General features: G+C 37.7%; 1 protein-coding gene across 2 annotated transcripts; it reads right to left on the bottom strand.

Moving 5' to 3' along the window:
* Positions 1-1,487: 1,487 nt before the first annotated feature.
* On the bottom strand, positions 1,488-17,276 carry LOC140551506 (uncharacterized). 2 transcript variants are annotated; one of them, XM_072674953.1, is made up of 20 exons: positions 17,048-17,276; positions 16,116-16,457; positions 15,038-15,385; positions 14,812-14,913; positions 14,628-14,720; positions 13,241-13,333; positions 11,643-11,717; positions 9,538-9,636; positions 8,992-9,090; positions 7,818-7,907; positions 5,835-5,936; positions 5,037-5,159; positions 4,850-4,939; positions 4,360-4,443; positions 4,162-4,254; positions 2,820-2,918; positions 2,137-2,155; positions 1,997-2,039; positions 1,790-1,870; positions 1,488-1,717 (listed from the first exon to the last, which is right to left on the bottom strand). In XM_072674953.1, the coding sequence occupies exons 1-19, from the start codon at positions 17,091-17,093 to the stop codon at positions 1,808-1,810; spliced, it is 2,103 nt and encodes a 700-aa protein (XP_072531054.1). In that variant the 5' UTR covers positions 17,094-17,276; the 3' UTR covers positions 1,488-1,717; positions 1,790-1,807. The 2 variants fall into 2 exon arrangements, with proteins under 2 accessions (XP_072531054.1, XP_072531056.1); XM_072674955.1 differs by lacking the exon at positions 4,360-4,443.
* Positions 17,277-18,339: the final 1,063 nt, after the last annotated feature.

Here is an 18,339-nt window from a genome sequence, read left to right as displayed (position 1 = left end):
GAACAGCAGCACTGCTGGGCCTGCAGGGGGCACAGCAGAGGCTGTACACAACACTACTGTGTTACTTATGCAGAGGAACACAAGCAGGATGACACACAGGGATGTCTGACCTCATTGTCCCAGCATTAGAAAAACTTGCACATTGAATTTTTAGGAAACATGGAATAGCTTGTAGTTCAGGTGTACTTGTATAACTTGTACTTTTTGAGACATTCTAGCCTGCTTCACACTATCAGACAGGTTCTATTTAAGTGAAGTTCAACAGGTCTGGCAATAATCTTGACTGGAAGTGGCTAGTAAAAATTAACCCAATTGAAAATGAACCCAATACTGCTGGTGATGAAGTATTAGCTAATGTAGGGTCAGATCAGTCCTCTGTGGTGAGGCCAGATATTGTGGGCAGCCAGATATTGTGGGCAGAGGAGAGGTTCATTTTATTGCTGAACATAGAGCACAATAACCACTGGGACTTAGGGTTAGATCCAAAGTCTGCTAGACAGTTTCTCTCCAAGAGTAGGGATAGAGATTACTGCTGTAGACTGAGGCTGGATAAGAATCATGTCTGTTCCCCCAGGGTTCTTTGTGACATGCTGTAATATCATTCACTGCACTGGGAGTACGTTTTGCTGGACAGCTCCTTGGGAGAGAAACAGTGGTACTGAAAGTTCTCTATTAGTAGATTATCTGCCTCATAGTGGATTAGTGGAAGTTTAACTTTTAAGAAAGAGATAAGATAAGATAAGATAAGATAAGATAAGATAAGATAGTCCTTTATTAGTCCCGCAGTGGGGAAATTCTCAATGTATGATGTACTCAGATGTAATTTTAGCCAGTCTAGAGAGCTTTGTTAAATCTTTTGGAGCTCATCAAGGAACTCCTTGGTTTGAGACTCAGCACACTTCCTTAACCTATGTGGTGAAGACCAGACTCTGATAGTGAAGGCCCAAGTTTATGCTCTTAAAACATGGTAGTGATGCAGGACATTGCTGTCAGCAAAAATGGAGCTGTTGTTAGTTTGTGAGGATCTAAGAAGATAGATAGATGGTCCTTCATCAGTCTCCTTTAGAAGTAAAGTCACCGCTGAGCCTTCTAAACCTGATGAGAGGTTGGGAGTCAATGAAGATCCACAGAAATGCTCAGAAACGTTAGCTGGAGACACGCTCTACCTCAGTCTCATTGATTTGTGTGTGAAGCCTTTGGTTTTCCGGTTGTTAAAAGGTTTTTAAAAACACCAAGCTCTCCTCCCTGTAGACCAATTCATCAATGAGACCACAGAGATGCCTCGACCAGTGACATGTTAAAGATGTCAAAGAAGACCTGGGCTAAATGTCCAGGGACATCACTGGGGCTGGCAGCTTGTTGATCTTGTGTGAGAGGGTCACTGTTGTAAGGCAGGCCTAGAGGTCCATGTGGTTTGTTAGGAACTTAAGATGAAATAAAAAAGTCCAATTCAAAATAATATTTATTAAAGCAATATAAGAAAATAAGATATAAAGCAACTAGAAAATCTTCTGAAATCTAATTACATAAAAACACATCCATAAAAAACACTTTCATAAATAAATCAGGTAAAGGAGGTAGGTTCAGTAGTAGGTTCAGTAGTCCGGATGAGTTAATATGACACTGAAAAACTCATCTGAGTGTAAAGGAGAAGGTCTGGTCAGTCTCAGATGTTCAGCAGGTCCAGAGTTAAGGTGATCTTCTGCATCAGTGGATCCTGTAGAAAATAACATCAGCTGTATAATAATTCATCATCATTAAATAAACATTAAACACAGATCATACACACCTATGTCCCGTGATCTCCTCAGGACTCAGGAGTTTTAGTGAGAGAGGCCCGGACCTCCATTTCTTCACTACCTTCACCAGCCTGCACACAGAACACCCCATTATCACTACTCCCACCTTCACTAACACATTCAGTTATCACACTGTTCACCCTCCCACCCCCCGTCCACTAACTCAGTTCATCATAGAATCAGTCCACTTTTCTCACCTGAGCCTCTGCTTCCTCCTCATCTTCAAAATTCCTCTTTATTCTGGAAGGAGGAATCACGTTTATTATCATAGTCGTTACTGAGCTTCTGAATGTAGTTAGTGAGGTAGTTAAAGATGCAGAGATTAAGCTGATCTTACCTGCCTCTCATTCTCATCCCTTCAATCATGTAGAGCAGAGAAAGAGATAGAGCATAATTCGTCTTAAATTCATTTACATCATACATGTTTACAATTACAGTATCATTTAATCTGCTCCAAACATCAATGAAGTTACTCTGATCTGTTCTGCCTTCATTAACTATGTTATAGATATGAATATTAATATTAATATGAACACTACTGTTCACTCAACCCTCCTCAGTGTTGTAAATGTTCTGCCACTTCTCAAACCTGCCCTAAACCTCCAAAACCTTCTCCAACCATTTTCTAAAATCACCTAACCTTCACAGTACATCCTTCTATAATATCCATAAATATCCTACGAATGCCGTTAAATCTCTGTAGCCTATAGCCAAAACCTCTCTGAACATTCCTAAATGTTCTAAAACTTCCAAACTTTTTCCAAAACTTTGATAGCCTTCCTTAACTTCCTGAAACTTACCCTACTAAGCTTTACCCTAACTTTACAGTATTTTAATGTCCCTGATCTTCACTAAAATGTCCTAGAGTAAAAGTAAACACACCCACAAAAAAGAAACTCAGCTGTACACTCTCTCCATCAGTGAAGATGATCTTAATACTAAGGTGCTGTCGTTTCCTTCAGGATCAGTAAAGCTCTGCCTGTCTCTGTCTTTTGGAAACCCGGCCCAGGTGGTACTTACAGGAGCTGTAGATCTGTAAAGCAAGCCAACCCAAAACGAAGAGACATTCAAACGGCAGGATGATGATGTACATTTCTGGGAGAGTCCGCTCTGCTGTTCCTACACACACAAACACACACACACACACAGTTAGCATTTAATGTTGTTAATATTACTGAATTTCCAGCTACAACCGATTCCCCTATTTTATTTTCAGTATTCATTAATTTATAGAGTGAAAATTATAGAGTGAATAAGAAATTATTGAAATATATTGGAAACTTAAAAAAGGTCCCTCTTTTGATACACATGTTTGTATCAAATGTTTGTTGACATCCCTTCTACAGGTGGTACAGATGTACCACCAATTACATCCCTTAACAGAGTGAGGGAAGTTACAATACTCAATCCTGAAGCTACAAACACGTACGTATGCATTACATACTTTAAGTTGCACCCATTGCTGACACACACAGCTTGTCTAGTCCCTGTAGAGAAGTACTAAGTGCCAATAGAATAGGACTCTCTGGAGTAGATCAATAATCATGAACCTATTGGCTCCATGCTGTCTAATGCCAGGCGTTGGGCTAGAGGGGTATAAAGCCCTCCAGCATTGAGCTGTGGAGCAGTGGAAGAACTGTGTTCTCTGGAATGATGGATGATGGTGGAGCTCCATCCAGTACTTTTGAGATGAGTTGGGGAGTTTGGGATGATGAGGTGGGGTGAGGTGGCGATCACCCAACATCCTAAGCTCACTAACACTCTTGTCGTTAAATGCAACCAAATCCTCACAGCAATTTTTCTCCAAAATCTAGTAGAAAGCCTTCATCCCTGGACAGTAGAGAAGGTTACTCCAACAAAAGCAGGAGAAATTATTTTAATAGCCTTTTTTTAATTTGGAAGCTGCTTCAGTGTGGCATATTGGGAAGGTTAGTTCAGGTTTAGTGAGAATTAAATAAAATGTTCAAGTGTTTTTGTAATGATGGGAAAATCATTTCAAGTCTAAATGCAGAGCAAGAGATAATGCATACCAAAACTACAAAATTGGTTCATGTCTAATAATGAGGTTGAGACAGGCAAAGAATCAGGCAGACAACAGTAATGTAGGCACATCCACAATTCCTAACATCCAAGTACAGCCAAAAAACCAAGAAGTCATCAAACAAGGATGTCACAGCTTAAAACACTGTGAAAAACGGGTTTGCAAAAAGCAAACAGAGACACAGGAAGAATGTTGATGTCTTTGGAATCTCTTTACCTTAAGAGTGTGGAGGTTTATTTTTGAAATGTAGAAGCTTATCTGAACACAGTAACCATAATGCTACCACCAATTACATCCCTTAACAGACCATGCACTTTTTACCTGCTTTTAAGATCAGCTCCGAGCCCAGAGTGAGGGAAGTTACAATGCTCAATCCTGAAGCTCCAAACATGTAAAGAGTAATGTGAGGAATCTCTGCAATACATAATAATATATACAGTTTGACTTTTTATTACCACATAATTCCATATAGAGTACAGATATTCTGTACATTAATATTACTGAGAATCATAAACTTACTCTGTATATTTCTCGGGTGATCAAACAGGGATGCAGGAGGCAAAATATGCAGCAGCACTGTTAAAGCCAAGTATCCAGAATAATCTGTAACCAGAGATTAGAGTTTCAATCAGCCTCAAAAGTGGCCAATATTTAATATTATATTTTCCTTCATTTGATACATAATACAAGCTATTTTTGACGCTATTGACGTGGTCCCAAATACGCACTGTCTACTAAAAGCTCAGCAGTTACAATTTTAAGTCATTTCCGTGAAGAGAAGTTGCTAAATAAAAAAATAAACTGATAAAATAAAAATAGACTTGAAAGCTGTTACATCAGTTTTCACAAAAGCAGCAGGTTTTATTCACACAAAACCAGCTCAGAATTTTAAATTACAAACCAAAGAATATATTAGTACAAAACTTTGTACTTTTATAATTCATGATGTACTAAAGGCACATGTGAAATGCAAGGTGATGGAGAAAGAGTAATATTATTAATTTCCTACCTTTTGATCTCATGTACTCCCTTATAAAATGAAGATACAAAATTCCATTGGCAAGAACAGATATTGAGAGGAGCACTGCACAGCACATATCTGAAAATATAAATATTTCACATTAAAGTATTATTATAGTATAATTAGAGTGAATAAAATAATGATAGTTTCACTATCACAGTTCAACAGTACTTACATCCCAATCCTCTCCATTTAGCGCAGAATCTATTATTATTATTATTATGTTGTCGTCGCACCAAACAGACCAGCGTGATCCACAAAATGATGAATATTACTGCCATAAATGGAAGCCTCCACACTGAAACAAACACAAAATGTCCAGATTTATATGATACAATTTGAACTGAATATTTTCAATTATCCAATCCAGGCATTTTTAATGGATCTGGTTCCATAACACTTCCAATCTTTAGGTTTGCTGTAGCAGGGTGCCCTCTGGCGTCCTCTAGGCTCCGTTAATAGACATGATCCTAAGCTGCTGCTTCTTTTTAGGGAAAGCTACCCTAGACAGAGTTCATCTGGGACCTTATTTCGGTGAGGAAAACTAAACAGAGCTCTATTAGGACTGATAAGTGTGGCAATGTTAACAGTTAGCAGCCAAAACTAAAGCTAAAGTTAGCTTTTTAGGCTAACTCTGCATTCTACCTTAAATAGTGCCACAGTTCCATTGAGTCCATGTCAGCAGAAGAGCATCACTGCTGCATTATTCAAAGTTTGGAGCTTAGAGCTTAGGTGGTTTGTTTTCTGACATTTTTGTCTGCACTGCTAAAAACCACCCAGTTTGTTGTAGTTCTGCAACGACACATATTTTATCCTATTAGATCCATTTGGGAAGATCTAGCATTAATCCCAGCCAGTCTTTACTCCTGAATTCCACCTGGTTAGAAACCAAACAATGGTGGAAATGCTTACACAACACACAGTGTTTTTAAGTGTATTTAATTGTATTTCACAAAGTTACAACAGTACTTACTTTGGGTAACATTTCCTGAGTAAATACCAATAAATATAAAAACACCTATGACCATCATGCAGGCTACCGCTACAACAGCAGATGTGAGTCCAATATGGAGACCTGAAAAAGCAAAGGCATTAATATAATTTATGTGGAAGTGCTGTCATTGACTGAAGGTTTAAATATCACATTTGCAGTGCCATGAACAGCAGATTGCATCGATGTAATGTTTTCTCATTATAACTGAACTTCGTCCCATTAACCTCATAAACCTGGTGGTAAATGTCCTGGTAAGGGATGGTGAGGCACTAGGCTTTGGCCTTTAATATGCTTTTTGATTGGTTGTTACTGAGGTCACAAATAAAACACCACAGCAATAACTGGGGAGCAGTTTTAAGTTGGGGAGTTGGGGATGATGAGGTGGGGTGGTGATCATCATCCTCCAACATCCTGACCTCACTAATGCTCTTGTAACAGAACACAATCAAATCCTCACAGCAATTCTTTTCCAAAATCTAGTAGAAAGCCTTCATCCCTGGACAGTTGAGACAGTTACTCCAACAAAAGCAGGAGAAATTATTTTTAATAGCCTTGACTTTAGAAGAAACATTGAATGAGCAGATGTCCCAACACTTTACTTTGGAAGCTGCTTCAATGTGACACATTGGGAAAGTTAGTTCAGGTTTAGTGAGAATTAAATAAAATGTTCCAGTTTTTTTGTAATGATGGGAAAATAATTTCAAGTCTAAATGTGCCATGAACAGCAGATTGCATCGATGTAATGTTTTCTCCTTATAACTGAACTTCGTCCCATAAACCTCATAAACCTGGTGGTAAATGTCCTGGTAAGGGATGGTTAGAATGTTCTTGATGTGTTCGGTCTCCCATGCGAGTGTTGATGGCGGTCACTCATATTTAAAAGCTCATTCTGATCTGTTTATTAAATATGCTGAGACTTTTCATTTTGGCCCTAAACAGGCACTAGGCTTTGGCCTTTAATATGCTTTTTTATTCACAGATAAAACACGACAGCAATAAACAGGGAGCAGTTCTGAGCAGCAGTACAGTGAATATGCGCTACCCATTTTGCTTTATGTTTCACCTTTCCCACTCTTATTTCTGTCTGCCTTACAAGGTGTTTTTATATATTACTCTTAATTCTTTGAATTTTCATTCAAAGGCTGTTCATTTTTAAATTAATTGGCATTATCTTTACCTATAAATGACATTCTGTCAGGTCCATATCGCCGTGCCCGCCCCAGGGACGGTCCCGGCTCGTGGCCCGCAGGCTCTCATGAGGACTCTTATTTTGACATTCACGTTTATACGCCATGTTTACGTCATGTTTACGTCATATGTGTTTGATTCATGTTCATTGTTCATTCTGGTTTTGTTAATACGTTTCACCTGAGGCTATTTAAGGGGCTAGCGCTAGCTACTCTTTGCTGAGAATTGAACCTATCTTACATAGTCAGGGTGCCGGTGCCCAACGACCACATGCGTTTGGTGTTCAAGCGGATGGTCCAAGAAGCCTCGAGGTCGCCGGAGAGACGCTCTCTCTCTTCAGGAGTGCATTATCGGTATCGTTCATGGACGAGCCTCTTTACCAGGTCTGTCTTACTCAAGCCATTTGGGTTCTGCAGCTGATCTCTCAGATCTCTCAGCTCTCGTCACGTAAGTTCCCTAGCGCCTGGTGAGCATTTTCCCAGGTCCCCAGTTTTCCCAGGCACTGCTGTAGGTTGTGGTTATCGTTTATCATCCCGCTCAGTACGCTAGGCTAGCTCCAGGATTCCCCCTTCAGCCTCAAGTGTGTGTCTTTACTTTGCCCACGTTACTTTGTCACAGTTGTGTTTGGTTTTTCCTTGTACTTTTTCCTTTTCCCTGTACTTTGCTGCTTTCTCGCATCAAGCCATCTTTTGCGAGTGTTCACCCTCATTGTCAGACCTAGTCAGTCATGACACATTCATTATATTTTTATTTTAATGTCAAATTGTTACTTACGTTTAAAGGGTTTCTGCTGAAAGAAGTGCCTTTGAAGTGTGAGAAGCAAAATCATCCCTACGAAAACTGAGGGTGTTGTAGTAACAATATCTACAAAGTTATAAGAAGAATGTTAGTAATTCCAGACTTTATATGTTATAGTGTCTTATGATCTTATGATAATACAAACAGTCAATTAACAACACAAATAAATCCATGTTTGTATTATTAATAGAATTCGTAGTATTAAGAAGTGAGACACAACTAATGTGTGCCAACATTTAAAAGATACAGAGAGAAGTGCAACATCAGGAGACTTCACTGAACATTTACATTTATCTGACACTCTTATCCAGAGCGACTTACAAGGTTACTCGTATTACAGAGGTGGGCCAATACAGTGTTAGGAGTCTTGTCCAAGGACTATTATTGGTGTAGTCACCCAGACCGGGAATCGAACCCCAGTCTCCCACATGGTGTGGTAGCTCACTGGCAGGTAGTGGCGTTACCTGTTGCGCCACACCAACCACTGAACAAGTGGGGTAGTACAGGTACAGTAGTTAAGCTGATGAGGGCATGAGGAGCATTAACCTAAATGTGTTGTTCCACTAAACAAAAATGTCTAGCTGATAAACCTCTACACGTGGCAGGAAGAAAGAGAGAGACAAAGAGGAAGAGGAGGGACGAGGAGTGACAACAAGATAACAGCTACCAAAGCAATTCTCATAAATCCACTATGTCATCCACTTCCCACAATACCATGCAAATTCAGTTTACAGCTTACAGTGAAACTACTAGAGACAATTTAAAAAATAATATCTAAAGAAATTACAGTGGAGTGCTAATTAAACTGGCCAATGGGGGAAGAACTAATGGAGGGAAACAAAGCAAACCAATCAAGGGTAGTGATAAAGCCCCTCCTCTCGGGTATTTTAGATGAACTCAACCTTTCAAGGTCTGCCTTTTTGCTGGAGTTTGCTTCATAGGGTGAATTCAAAGTCCCCTATTGTGAGACATTTCAAAAACCGAAACCATCCAGTAACATTTTTAGTTTATTGTGGTCTAAAATATCATTCAGATTCAGATCACTGAAAAAGTAGTTTGATACATAATAAACTGAGCATCTCTTTGGTTTAAGTCATTGAGTTTATATTGTATTTTTCTTAAGGGCTAAACTGGAAATTGGAAAACATACCTTGTATATTAGTTGAATCAGCATGAAGAAAAAAAGCCAACAGGACACCATTGCATTGTACCAGGAACAGAAACGAGGATATCCTAAGAGCAAATTTAGCTGCAAAAAAAAAGTTGAGGCATATGAATATTTAATGTTTAATATATTTTGATTTTGTTTCGATATAATATATAAAATCATATTTATTGTCATGTCACATTACACAGGTGTAAAGGTGAGTGAAAAACATGGGTGCATCGTTCCTCACAGTAGAAAACACATTTACAAAATAGAAATTCTGAACCTATACATATTAACTTACACTATACACATACACACATATTATACATATACTATACACACACATTACATATACACACACACCTGTACTATACTTACATTATATACACTTTACACATATAACATATCCTACAATTACACTATTGTACATTTATTTTTTCTTATTTTAATCAAATATTGTGTTCTTATTGACATAATTCTTAAAGAAACATGGATCAATGGCATACTGTGTACGAGAAGATATATGTATATATTTATTTTATTTACCTGAAATGACAGCACCAATAGAAAACAGTATTAGTCCTGTCAACATTAAGATTCTCTCAGTCAGAATAAAAGAAGATCCTTTATAATGTGTTAACTCAGCTAGATGAGAAGAAACAAGAAGGAAAAAAGAACATCTGTGAAACAGTGCAGACAGAACAAATATTACTGAGCAGTTCAGTTTGTAGATTCTAATGTTTAAGGTATAAAGTTGTCTTTAATATTTTCACCAATATTTTTTATGCTTTACAGTTTCTTTATCTTCTCAGAGTAAATGGCCACCTGCTCATACAGCCTGACCTGCTGGAAGACTGACTGCTAGGGTCTCCTTTACCTGCATCAGACCAGCTGCCAGCCATCAGTCCGACCACCAGGCTCCCCCACCACCTGTGCCAGACCAGCGGCACACCCTCCTGCCACTGCTACTTGTTTAATGACCATGTTAAAACCTAAACGGACTCTTAACTATCTGCCACTATTAATATCACCACTATTACCCATCATTACCATATATATATATGGTCAGAGTAATGAGGGTAATGATGGTTAGTATTGGTGATATTAATAGTACTAATTATTAATTATATTATATTATTTTAATAGTACTAAAATAGTTTATTTAATAGTACTAAAAAACACTACACCATGATTTTTATATAGACATATTAAGATTATACTGCACACCTGAGCAGTAAAACAGTCTTGGTGGTTCAGTGATAATTAATAAATAGTTTTGATCAGAGGAGGACGGGTCGGGTCCCTTGTGAGTCTTGGTTCCTCCCAAGGTTTCTTCCTCCAGCTCTGAGGGAGTTTTTCTTGCCACTGTCACCTTTGGCTGCTCACTGTGGGCCTTCATGTTGTCTTTTTTATTGATTTTCATCTTCAGCTTTTTTACATATGTAAAAAAACATATTGTTTGATGTTTTCTTCCAACATTTGCGGGTATTCAAATGAATCTATCCTTCATTCTACCAGTGAAATGTTCCCTGTGTCACCGGCTGCAACACAAGCTGAATTCTGTGGTGAGGTTTTCTTCTGATGACCTTTTTATGTCATGATGTGTCATGTGCACAGTATGACCATTGCTGCACAGTAGAACAGTGGACCACTCAAGGGTTTCTGAGTCCAAGTCTTTTGCATTCAAATAAATGTTTTGATTTATAGTAAGAGAAGTTCTGTCTGAAAGTTTTCTTGGTTTTTAATGGTCTTATAGACCTCAGCTGTAACTGTAATTTCTTAAACTGGCAGAAGGATGAGGTTTGGGGAGTCCACGTTTTTCTAAAGGTTTGAAATGTGCATCACCTGATCTTTCCTAACAATGACTGTGAACAAGCCATAGCCCCAATAAGCTCATTAATGTTTGAGACATTGGTAAAAGTTAACTGAGAGCTCAAATCTCTTAGGATGCCCAAACTTTTGCATGGTACAGTTACTTTTTCACTCTAAAATTGTACAAATAATAATTCTAATTAAACTAATATAAAAACTAATCTCTATTTTAAAAAATGATGTTATTTATAAATGTTATTTAAATATTTATAAATGTTATTTAACCATTGAAACTAACATGAGAACACTTTACTTGGATGGTCAATATCAATGAGCTTAACAATATCAATGAGAAAGTTTGAGCACCCTTGGTCAATCTTCTCATTGATATTGTTAATCTCATTGATATTCATCCAAGTAAAGTGTTCTCATGTAGGTAAATGTAATGAGATTGTATCTTAAGTCATTTAAATTCTAAGTACAACTGTCCTGCTGACTCAGTTATGACTCTCAGTTCCGGCTCCTCCTAAGCTCCACCCATTCATACCACTCAGCAGTGAGGCCACTCATATACCCTCCAGTGTTGCTGTGTCTAGTTACCAAGTCTCTTGCTACCCTGAGTTCTGAACCATGATCATTGTCAAGTCAGTCAGTCAAGTCAGATTTATTTGTATAGCGCTTTTTACAACTGTTGTCATCACAAAGCAGCTTTACATAATTAGTACTTAATAAAGGACAGAGACAAAGAAGAAAGCAGAAATAACATGAAATAGCAGCATTTCTGTTTTTTTATCATTCCTAACAAAAAATCCTTCAACTGCAGAAAAGGTGTTGCTTACCTGAGAATACAGCTGTTATTATAATGGAGCAATAAAGTGGAAAACCCAGACTTTTCACTTCTTTCACCAACCGTTCTGTAAATCACATGCATGTAGACATTATGAAAACCTTTGGTATGTTAGCTGTACATGTGTTGTAATTTCATATAATTTCATAAACATACAAACCAACAGAAGAGTTTGTAGATCAGAGTACACCCAACTATGGACTCTAAATGCCACAATACTGCATTTTATAAACCCCTTCATGAGCTATACTGCTGTGTAACATACTGTGCACTACTGTGCACTCAACACTAGAGGGCATACTATTTCCAAAGAACTGCATTTATTTCATTAATTTCCTGGATCATATCTGGAAAATATCATACCTGAAATATCATACCTGCTCCAGTGGGAAGAAGGTAGACTCAGGTATGCTAAACTTTATTTTGATACAATGGAACTATTTAAGTATATTTGGGCAGAATTGTAATTAAACCACATTTATTCCACAAGTATTCCAACTGCATTACCAGTATATGCCGAGTGTGTTAGAAATGTACTCAAATATACTATATGTATATTTAAATATATGTAAATATGTTTACATTAAAACAGTCAACCAAGTTTCCAGTCCTTGATTTTGTTCTCACCAAGGATTACAAGGTCCAGGTTTGAACACCTATCAGACTCGTTGCAGAGTGGGAACTGTAGCATTCACTTTTACAGCCTTCAACATTAAAACCCAGACAGCTGTAGCAGGATACATATTATAAAGGAGCACACAGGGGAGTGTAGCCTGGGGTGAATGACTACACACTGATGGTGAGTGAAGGGAATGGGAAATACATGCCCATTATGCAAATCGATGATGCCAGGAGCCAATGGGAAAGTTGTAGGCTGCACTCAAATAGGTTGGATTCCACACACTGAACCCCACTGTATATTACCGAACTAAGTTACTTAACTTGTTAAGAAACATCAATATAGGATCAATGACTAAATCTAACATTAGTGGAGTTTATTGTTTGTTTGCCATTTTAAGCTCAGAGGGGCCAATAAGTCTATTTGCCAATTTCAGCCTCAATTTTAAACTCAATTATTATAATTTGATTGAACTCAAAGATCTGTAAAATGCCCACAAATGTTTTTTTTTTTTAATTCAGAACAGTTGAGTAATATGTGGGATATTTCCAATTTTATGAACAACAGACTTCATTTATTTTGGTAAAATCAGCTTTTGAGACTCAATTTTACATTTTTTCACATTTCAGCTCTGCTTTAAATGAATTGCTGTAGAGGTTTTTAATATAATATATACATTAAAAACGTATTTCAACACAAGTATTTAAGAAGTATATTAAAGACTAATTAAACTAAAATGTCCATTATTTATTACAAATATATATGAAATTATGTATAAATTATTATTTATATTTTCTATATTATTTGCAAACATTTGATGAAAGCATCATATTAATGTTTTATTCATATAATTAGTAGTAGTTTAATTAGTACATGAATTTGCTAGTATATGTACAGCTTACTTTGACAAATCTCAGTATGTTTTAAATATAATTAAATGCATTTTCTTCACTAGGGTGTCAATCTCATACCTGGAAGTGTGTTTAGGTAAGGGGCAGTCTTCATCAGTATCAGACACCGTGCAAAACTGACAGCAGCACAAATTAGGACCTCACTGAGCAGTCCTACAAGAAACAGCAGGAAAATATCTGTGGTCTTGAAGCACAAGGTCAGATTCTGATGTGTGTCCTGGCCACAAATCTAAAGCGACTAAAAGTGTACTCCAACAAATATGTAATCTTTGAAATCTTGTGCACATGTAATAACTCTACACTACAGCTCTGTCCGCCATGTACTCAAACTCAGGTAATACAATTACACAGGTTAGGGCAAGGGTCGGGTGAAGGTTAGAATGAGGTTTTGGTAAAGTAGGTTTAGTTGGCGCAACAGATAACACCACTACCTTCCAGTGAGCTACCACATCATGTGGGAGACTAGGATTTGATTCCCGGTCTGGGTGACTGGGTGCTGTGCTACACTAATAAGAGTCCTTGGGCCAGACTCCTAACACTACATTGGCCCACCTCTGTAATACAAGTAACCTTGTAAGTCGCTCTGGATAAGAGCATCAGCTAAATATGTAAATGTAATGTTAGTTTAGCTATAATAGGTTTAGGTAGGTAAGAATTAAGTTTAGGTTTGGGTTCGAATTAGGTGTGCATGTAGTAGGTTAGGTTTAGGTTGAGGTGTAAGTTCAGGTAATACTATTACATAGGTTAGGGCAAGTGTGAGGTGAAGGTTAGAATTAGGTTAAGAGTAAGATGTAGTAGGTTAAGTTTAGGTTTAGGGTGAAGTCTAGGTTAGATTAGGGTTAGACTTAGATTCAGGTGCAGTAGGTTAAGTTTAGATTAGGTTCTTAACTTAGGGCTATGGTTAGGTTTAGGGTCAGGTGTAGGTTCAGGTAACAAGGATGTACAGGTGGGAACACTAATGACAAGGCGGGGCTAGGGTGGAGACCAGAAAAAAACATAAGCATTAGCTAATGAGCGCATGGCAGGGCAAAAGACAGACACAGACTAGAAAGAGAAAACACAGTGGCAAGACAAAGACACCTGTTACAAACATGTGATGCTTTTATGCTGTGCATGATCAATTATGAATATGTCTTTTATGTTATGAATCGAACTGAATGAATCTTAATTCTTGAATCAGGTTGTAAGTGTGCGATTAATCACAAGAGTTGATTCATGTGTCATTTAACTGAGTCCCCTGCAGTATTTTCCTCAGATACTACCAATCATACCTAAATGATCTCTTTAGACATTAAAAACTACACATAGTGCAAGTGCATTCTATTCAATTTCATTAAAGAGAACACTAATCATCACTAATCAGCATGAATCATTTAATGCTTTTTTTACAACAACACTCTCCATGTATGTGTTTTGGGGGAAGAACAGATACACTTACTCTACGTACCTTCTGTTGACCACAGTACAAAAGCAATGAACATGCAGATGTTCGGACAAAAGGCCGCCAGAATATACATGACCAGGACTCGTCTGGTTGTAGCTGAGGAGGAGACAATAATGAATATTATTATTTCATATTTTAGTGCCATTTTTAACCATTTATCTGCTTACTACTGCTCACTCAACTCTACCTTCTTTCTGCAAAAATATAAAAACAGGAACTCCAAGTCCCAGTGCCAGTGCAAATGAAATGAAACACAGCACCAGGATGAATTTCTGGAGAGAGGAGGGACCTGCAGGACAAAACAGCAGCAGATCAACAGACAGTAATAATGAAAACATGTTCACACTAATTTTTATCTGGTTTCATTTTGAACAATTCACGAATAAGATTTCACAGTGAGTTCTTAATGGTACCTATTTGCTGGATGATCACAGTGGTTTGAGCTGAAAGGTCTGCAGCATGAACCTTACAGATGAATTCTCCTTTATCTTCCAGCCTAACGTCCTTCAGCCTCAGTGAGAAGTTTCCTCCAGGGATTTCTGAGGTGAAGAACTCAGCTCTTCCTTGATAACGTTCATGAGAAGATTCTGAGAGGGTCTCATTTTCTTGGAAGAGCAGAACGAGGATGTCGGGGTGTTTCGTCCAGGTCACTTCCTCCAGCTGGTGAACAGGTATATGAGAGTCTATAGAGCAGTTCAGTATCACCTCCTCACCTACAAAGGTGATGATAGCGTGGTGCGCACCTGTCACCACCAAACGCTCTGAAAAAATCCAAAAACAGGATCAGAACTGATTTGGGATGGAAGGATCTCTTACTGTAGCTTGACTCAACAATTTAATTGTTTAAAAGTGAGGCAATGCTGAGGCTTTGGTCTTTTTGCCAAACAAGTCATTTTAAATGGTTTTATGATGAAAGTTTAATAGTTTAAAACTGCATTGATTAGAAGACTGGCAGTGTGGTTGGGGAAAAAACCTGTTTGTCTCATTGTAGGATGAAGCACCATACAGGCCATACAGGTCCAGGGCATTATACTCCTACCACAGATGAAGTGGCATGTTTGGATCTTGGCCAGATAATTTATACCACTTTTCTACACTTTGACTAGAACTAAACTAAAGCTTTAGTCGATGTCATTTTGTAAATGCTAAACCTTAAATGTATACAAATAACCTATATAACCTAAAATCTGAGAATGTGCACTATAACCACACTGTATATTGTAAACATAAATAAAATGTGAAGAAATTAAATATATGCCTTGTCCCAAACATTATGTAGGTCTCTCTCTACTACTCTCAATTACTGTCAATAGTTTTTTATTTAACATACACACACACACATATATATGTATATATATATATATATACATTGTTCAGGACCATCTTGGACACCAGATCTTTACACTGTAAATCTACATTTTACTGTATATCCTCATATGTGCAGAATGACAAAGAAGTCTAGGTTTCCAGATAAAGAGAAAATTTACCCACCAACATCTTTAATCTCCACTGTAGTCTCACTGGAGTCCTGATCTGTGTAAACCTGACACCTGTAAACTCCAGCATCTTCTCCAGTGATGTTACTGAGCAAGATGGAGAAGTTCCCTCTCGATATCTGATCTGGGAAGAAGTTCGCTCTGCCCCTGAAGGCCAGACTCTGCAGCTCTGGTCTGATTTCATTCTGCTGGAAAACGTTCACTACGGATCCTGAGTCTGAACTCCATTCCACTCTGAGACCTTCCTGAGGCAGGGGGTTCTGAGCAGAACACGGCAGAACCACAGCACCTCCCAGCTGGACCACAAGAGGACTGGAGGGGCCTTCAACCTGAAGACCTGGATCAAAATCAGAGAATCAGCTTTCATTTCTTTGTCTTTACTGACTGTTATTACTGGATCTCTTATTGTCCGCTGTTTTGTTTTTTGTAAAGAGAGTTCTGAAATGTTCTTTTGAATATTCAATTACTTTAAAACTGGACTAACTGCTATTAACAAATCAAAATTTAACAAACAAGTGCAACATTAAAAAACAATAATTCTTGACTTACCATCAAGAGCCTTATGATTCACCTAGGTAGCTTTTATATTTACTGTGTATAAAAATGAATATACCCTATTGGGCTTAGAGTAATCCGTACCCACAGTACAGCATGTTTTACACCTCTGTACTACATCTGTACTCTGATTTATTTTATCTGTACTCTGATTTTGTTTAACTGATATTAGAAAATCTTCACTGCAAAACAGTGGCAACAAAGTGACATAAATTAATCAAAGTGACACTAATTATGTAAAGGTGCTTTGTGATGACAACAGTTGTAAAAAGCTATACAAATAAATCTGACTTGATGTAAAATCCAGTTTGTTTATTCACTGTCACAATGAACAGCTTTGTTGTGTAAAAGTTATTTTAATGTAGTTCTTACCTTTAATTTCAGCAGCCAGGATCAGCAGAAAGAACAACACCTCCATTTCACCTGCAGGACATCACTGTTAGGACATGAAAACCGTAACTGACGAAATAATAAGAGCTGAAACTCTATCAACAATAAGAGCTGGAAGTCTGCACAGATATGAGCTTGTGTGTTCCTCTCTCCGGCTGGTACAATCTGACTATGTCCTGAATGTTTGGTATGAGATAAAAACTACTGCAGAAACACCTGCAAGAGGAAGTTGGAGGTGTTTCTTTATTCACTCAAGCATTCAATCAGCCACTGCAGGAGATACAAAGTTTATTAAATATCTTTAATAAGTTAATTTCTTTAATACTTATGACACAATTATCATTAAAACTGTGCAGTAACATCAGTGGGTTTACCACAATAATAATAATAGGATTGTTCAGACTGGGATTGTAAAGACTGGGTCTGGGGAACATGGTCCAAAGACCTGTTCTGGAAATATAAGCCAAACTGTACAGAGTAGAAATCAGAAACTCATTGTTGTTTAAAATTTGATAAGAAAATCTGAATCACAGAGACAAACAAAAGGGTAAAGTACTTCCTCGTCCTGATCTCCGCCATCGGCACACTTGACTTTAGAATACTTGGCACCAGATCCAGGAACAGAGAGTGGCAGTGTCTACCTGGCACACACACCTACAGCTCCGGATCAGCCTGTTTCACTACAATCCTTAAAAAACCTTAGTGCTGTAAACAGGTAACTAATGCTACTACTAAACATTCTCACTTTGGAAGAGTTTTTATCCTATTGATTATGAACACCGGCCATTTCAGTTTAATCCAGCCTGGGTTACATTAACAAACACAACAGACATTAATTTCTACATCACAGTGTAAACCTTTACACTTTACACTACACAGTGTGAAGTTTTAGAAAGTGCAGGATTAGATAGAGTGTGTGAAATAAGTATTGAACATGTCTTCAATCTAAGCAAAAATATTTCCAATGGGGCTACTGACATGAAATTATCACCAGATGTCAGTAACAACCCATCCAATCCACACATGCAAAATCAAACAATAGATATCTATAAATACAGTTATGTGTAATAATGAGAAATGACACAGGGGGGAAAGTATTAAACACATGAAGAAAGAGAGGAGCCAACAGAAAGTCACAACACCAGCTGAACTCTATCAGTAATTAGAAAGTAATCCTGACACTTCCTGAGCAAATTAATATCAGCTGCTTCCACTGATAAACAGATAGTTCAACAGTACAGCACAGTAATATAATATGATACTAAGAAATAATA

This window comes from Salminus brasiliensis, chromosome 3, assembly GCF_030463535.1.
Source record: "Salminus brasiliensis chromosome 3, fSalBra1.hap2, whole genome shotgun sequence".
NCBI lineage: Eukaryota > Metazoa > Chordata > Actinopteri > Characiformes > Bryconidae > Salminus > Salminus brasiliensis.
This window is presented reverse-complemented; position numbering and strand designations above follow the sequence as displayed.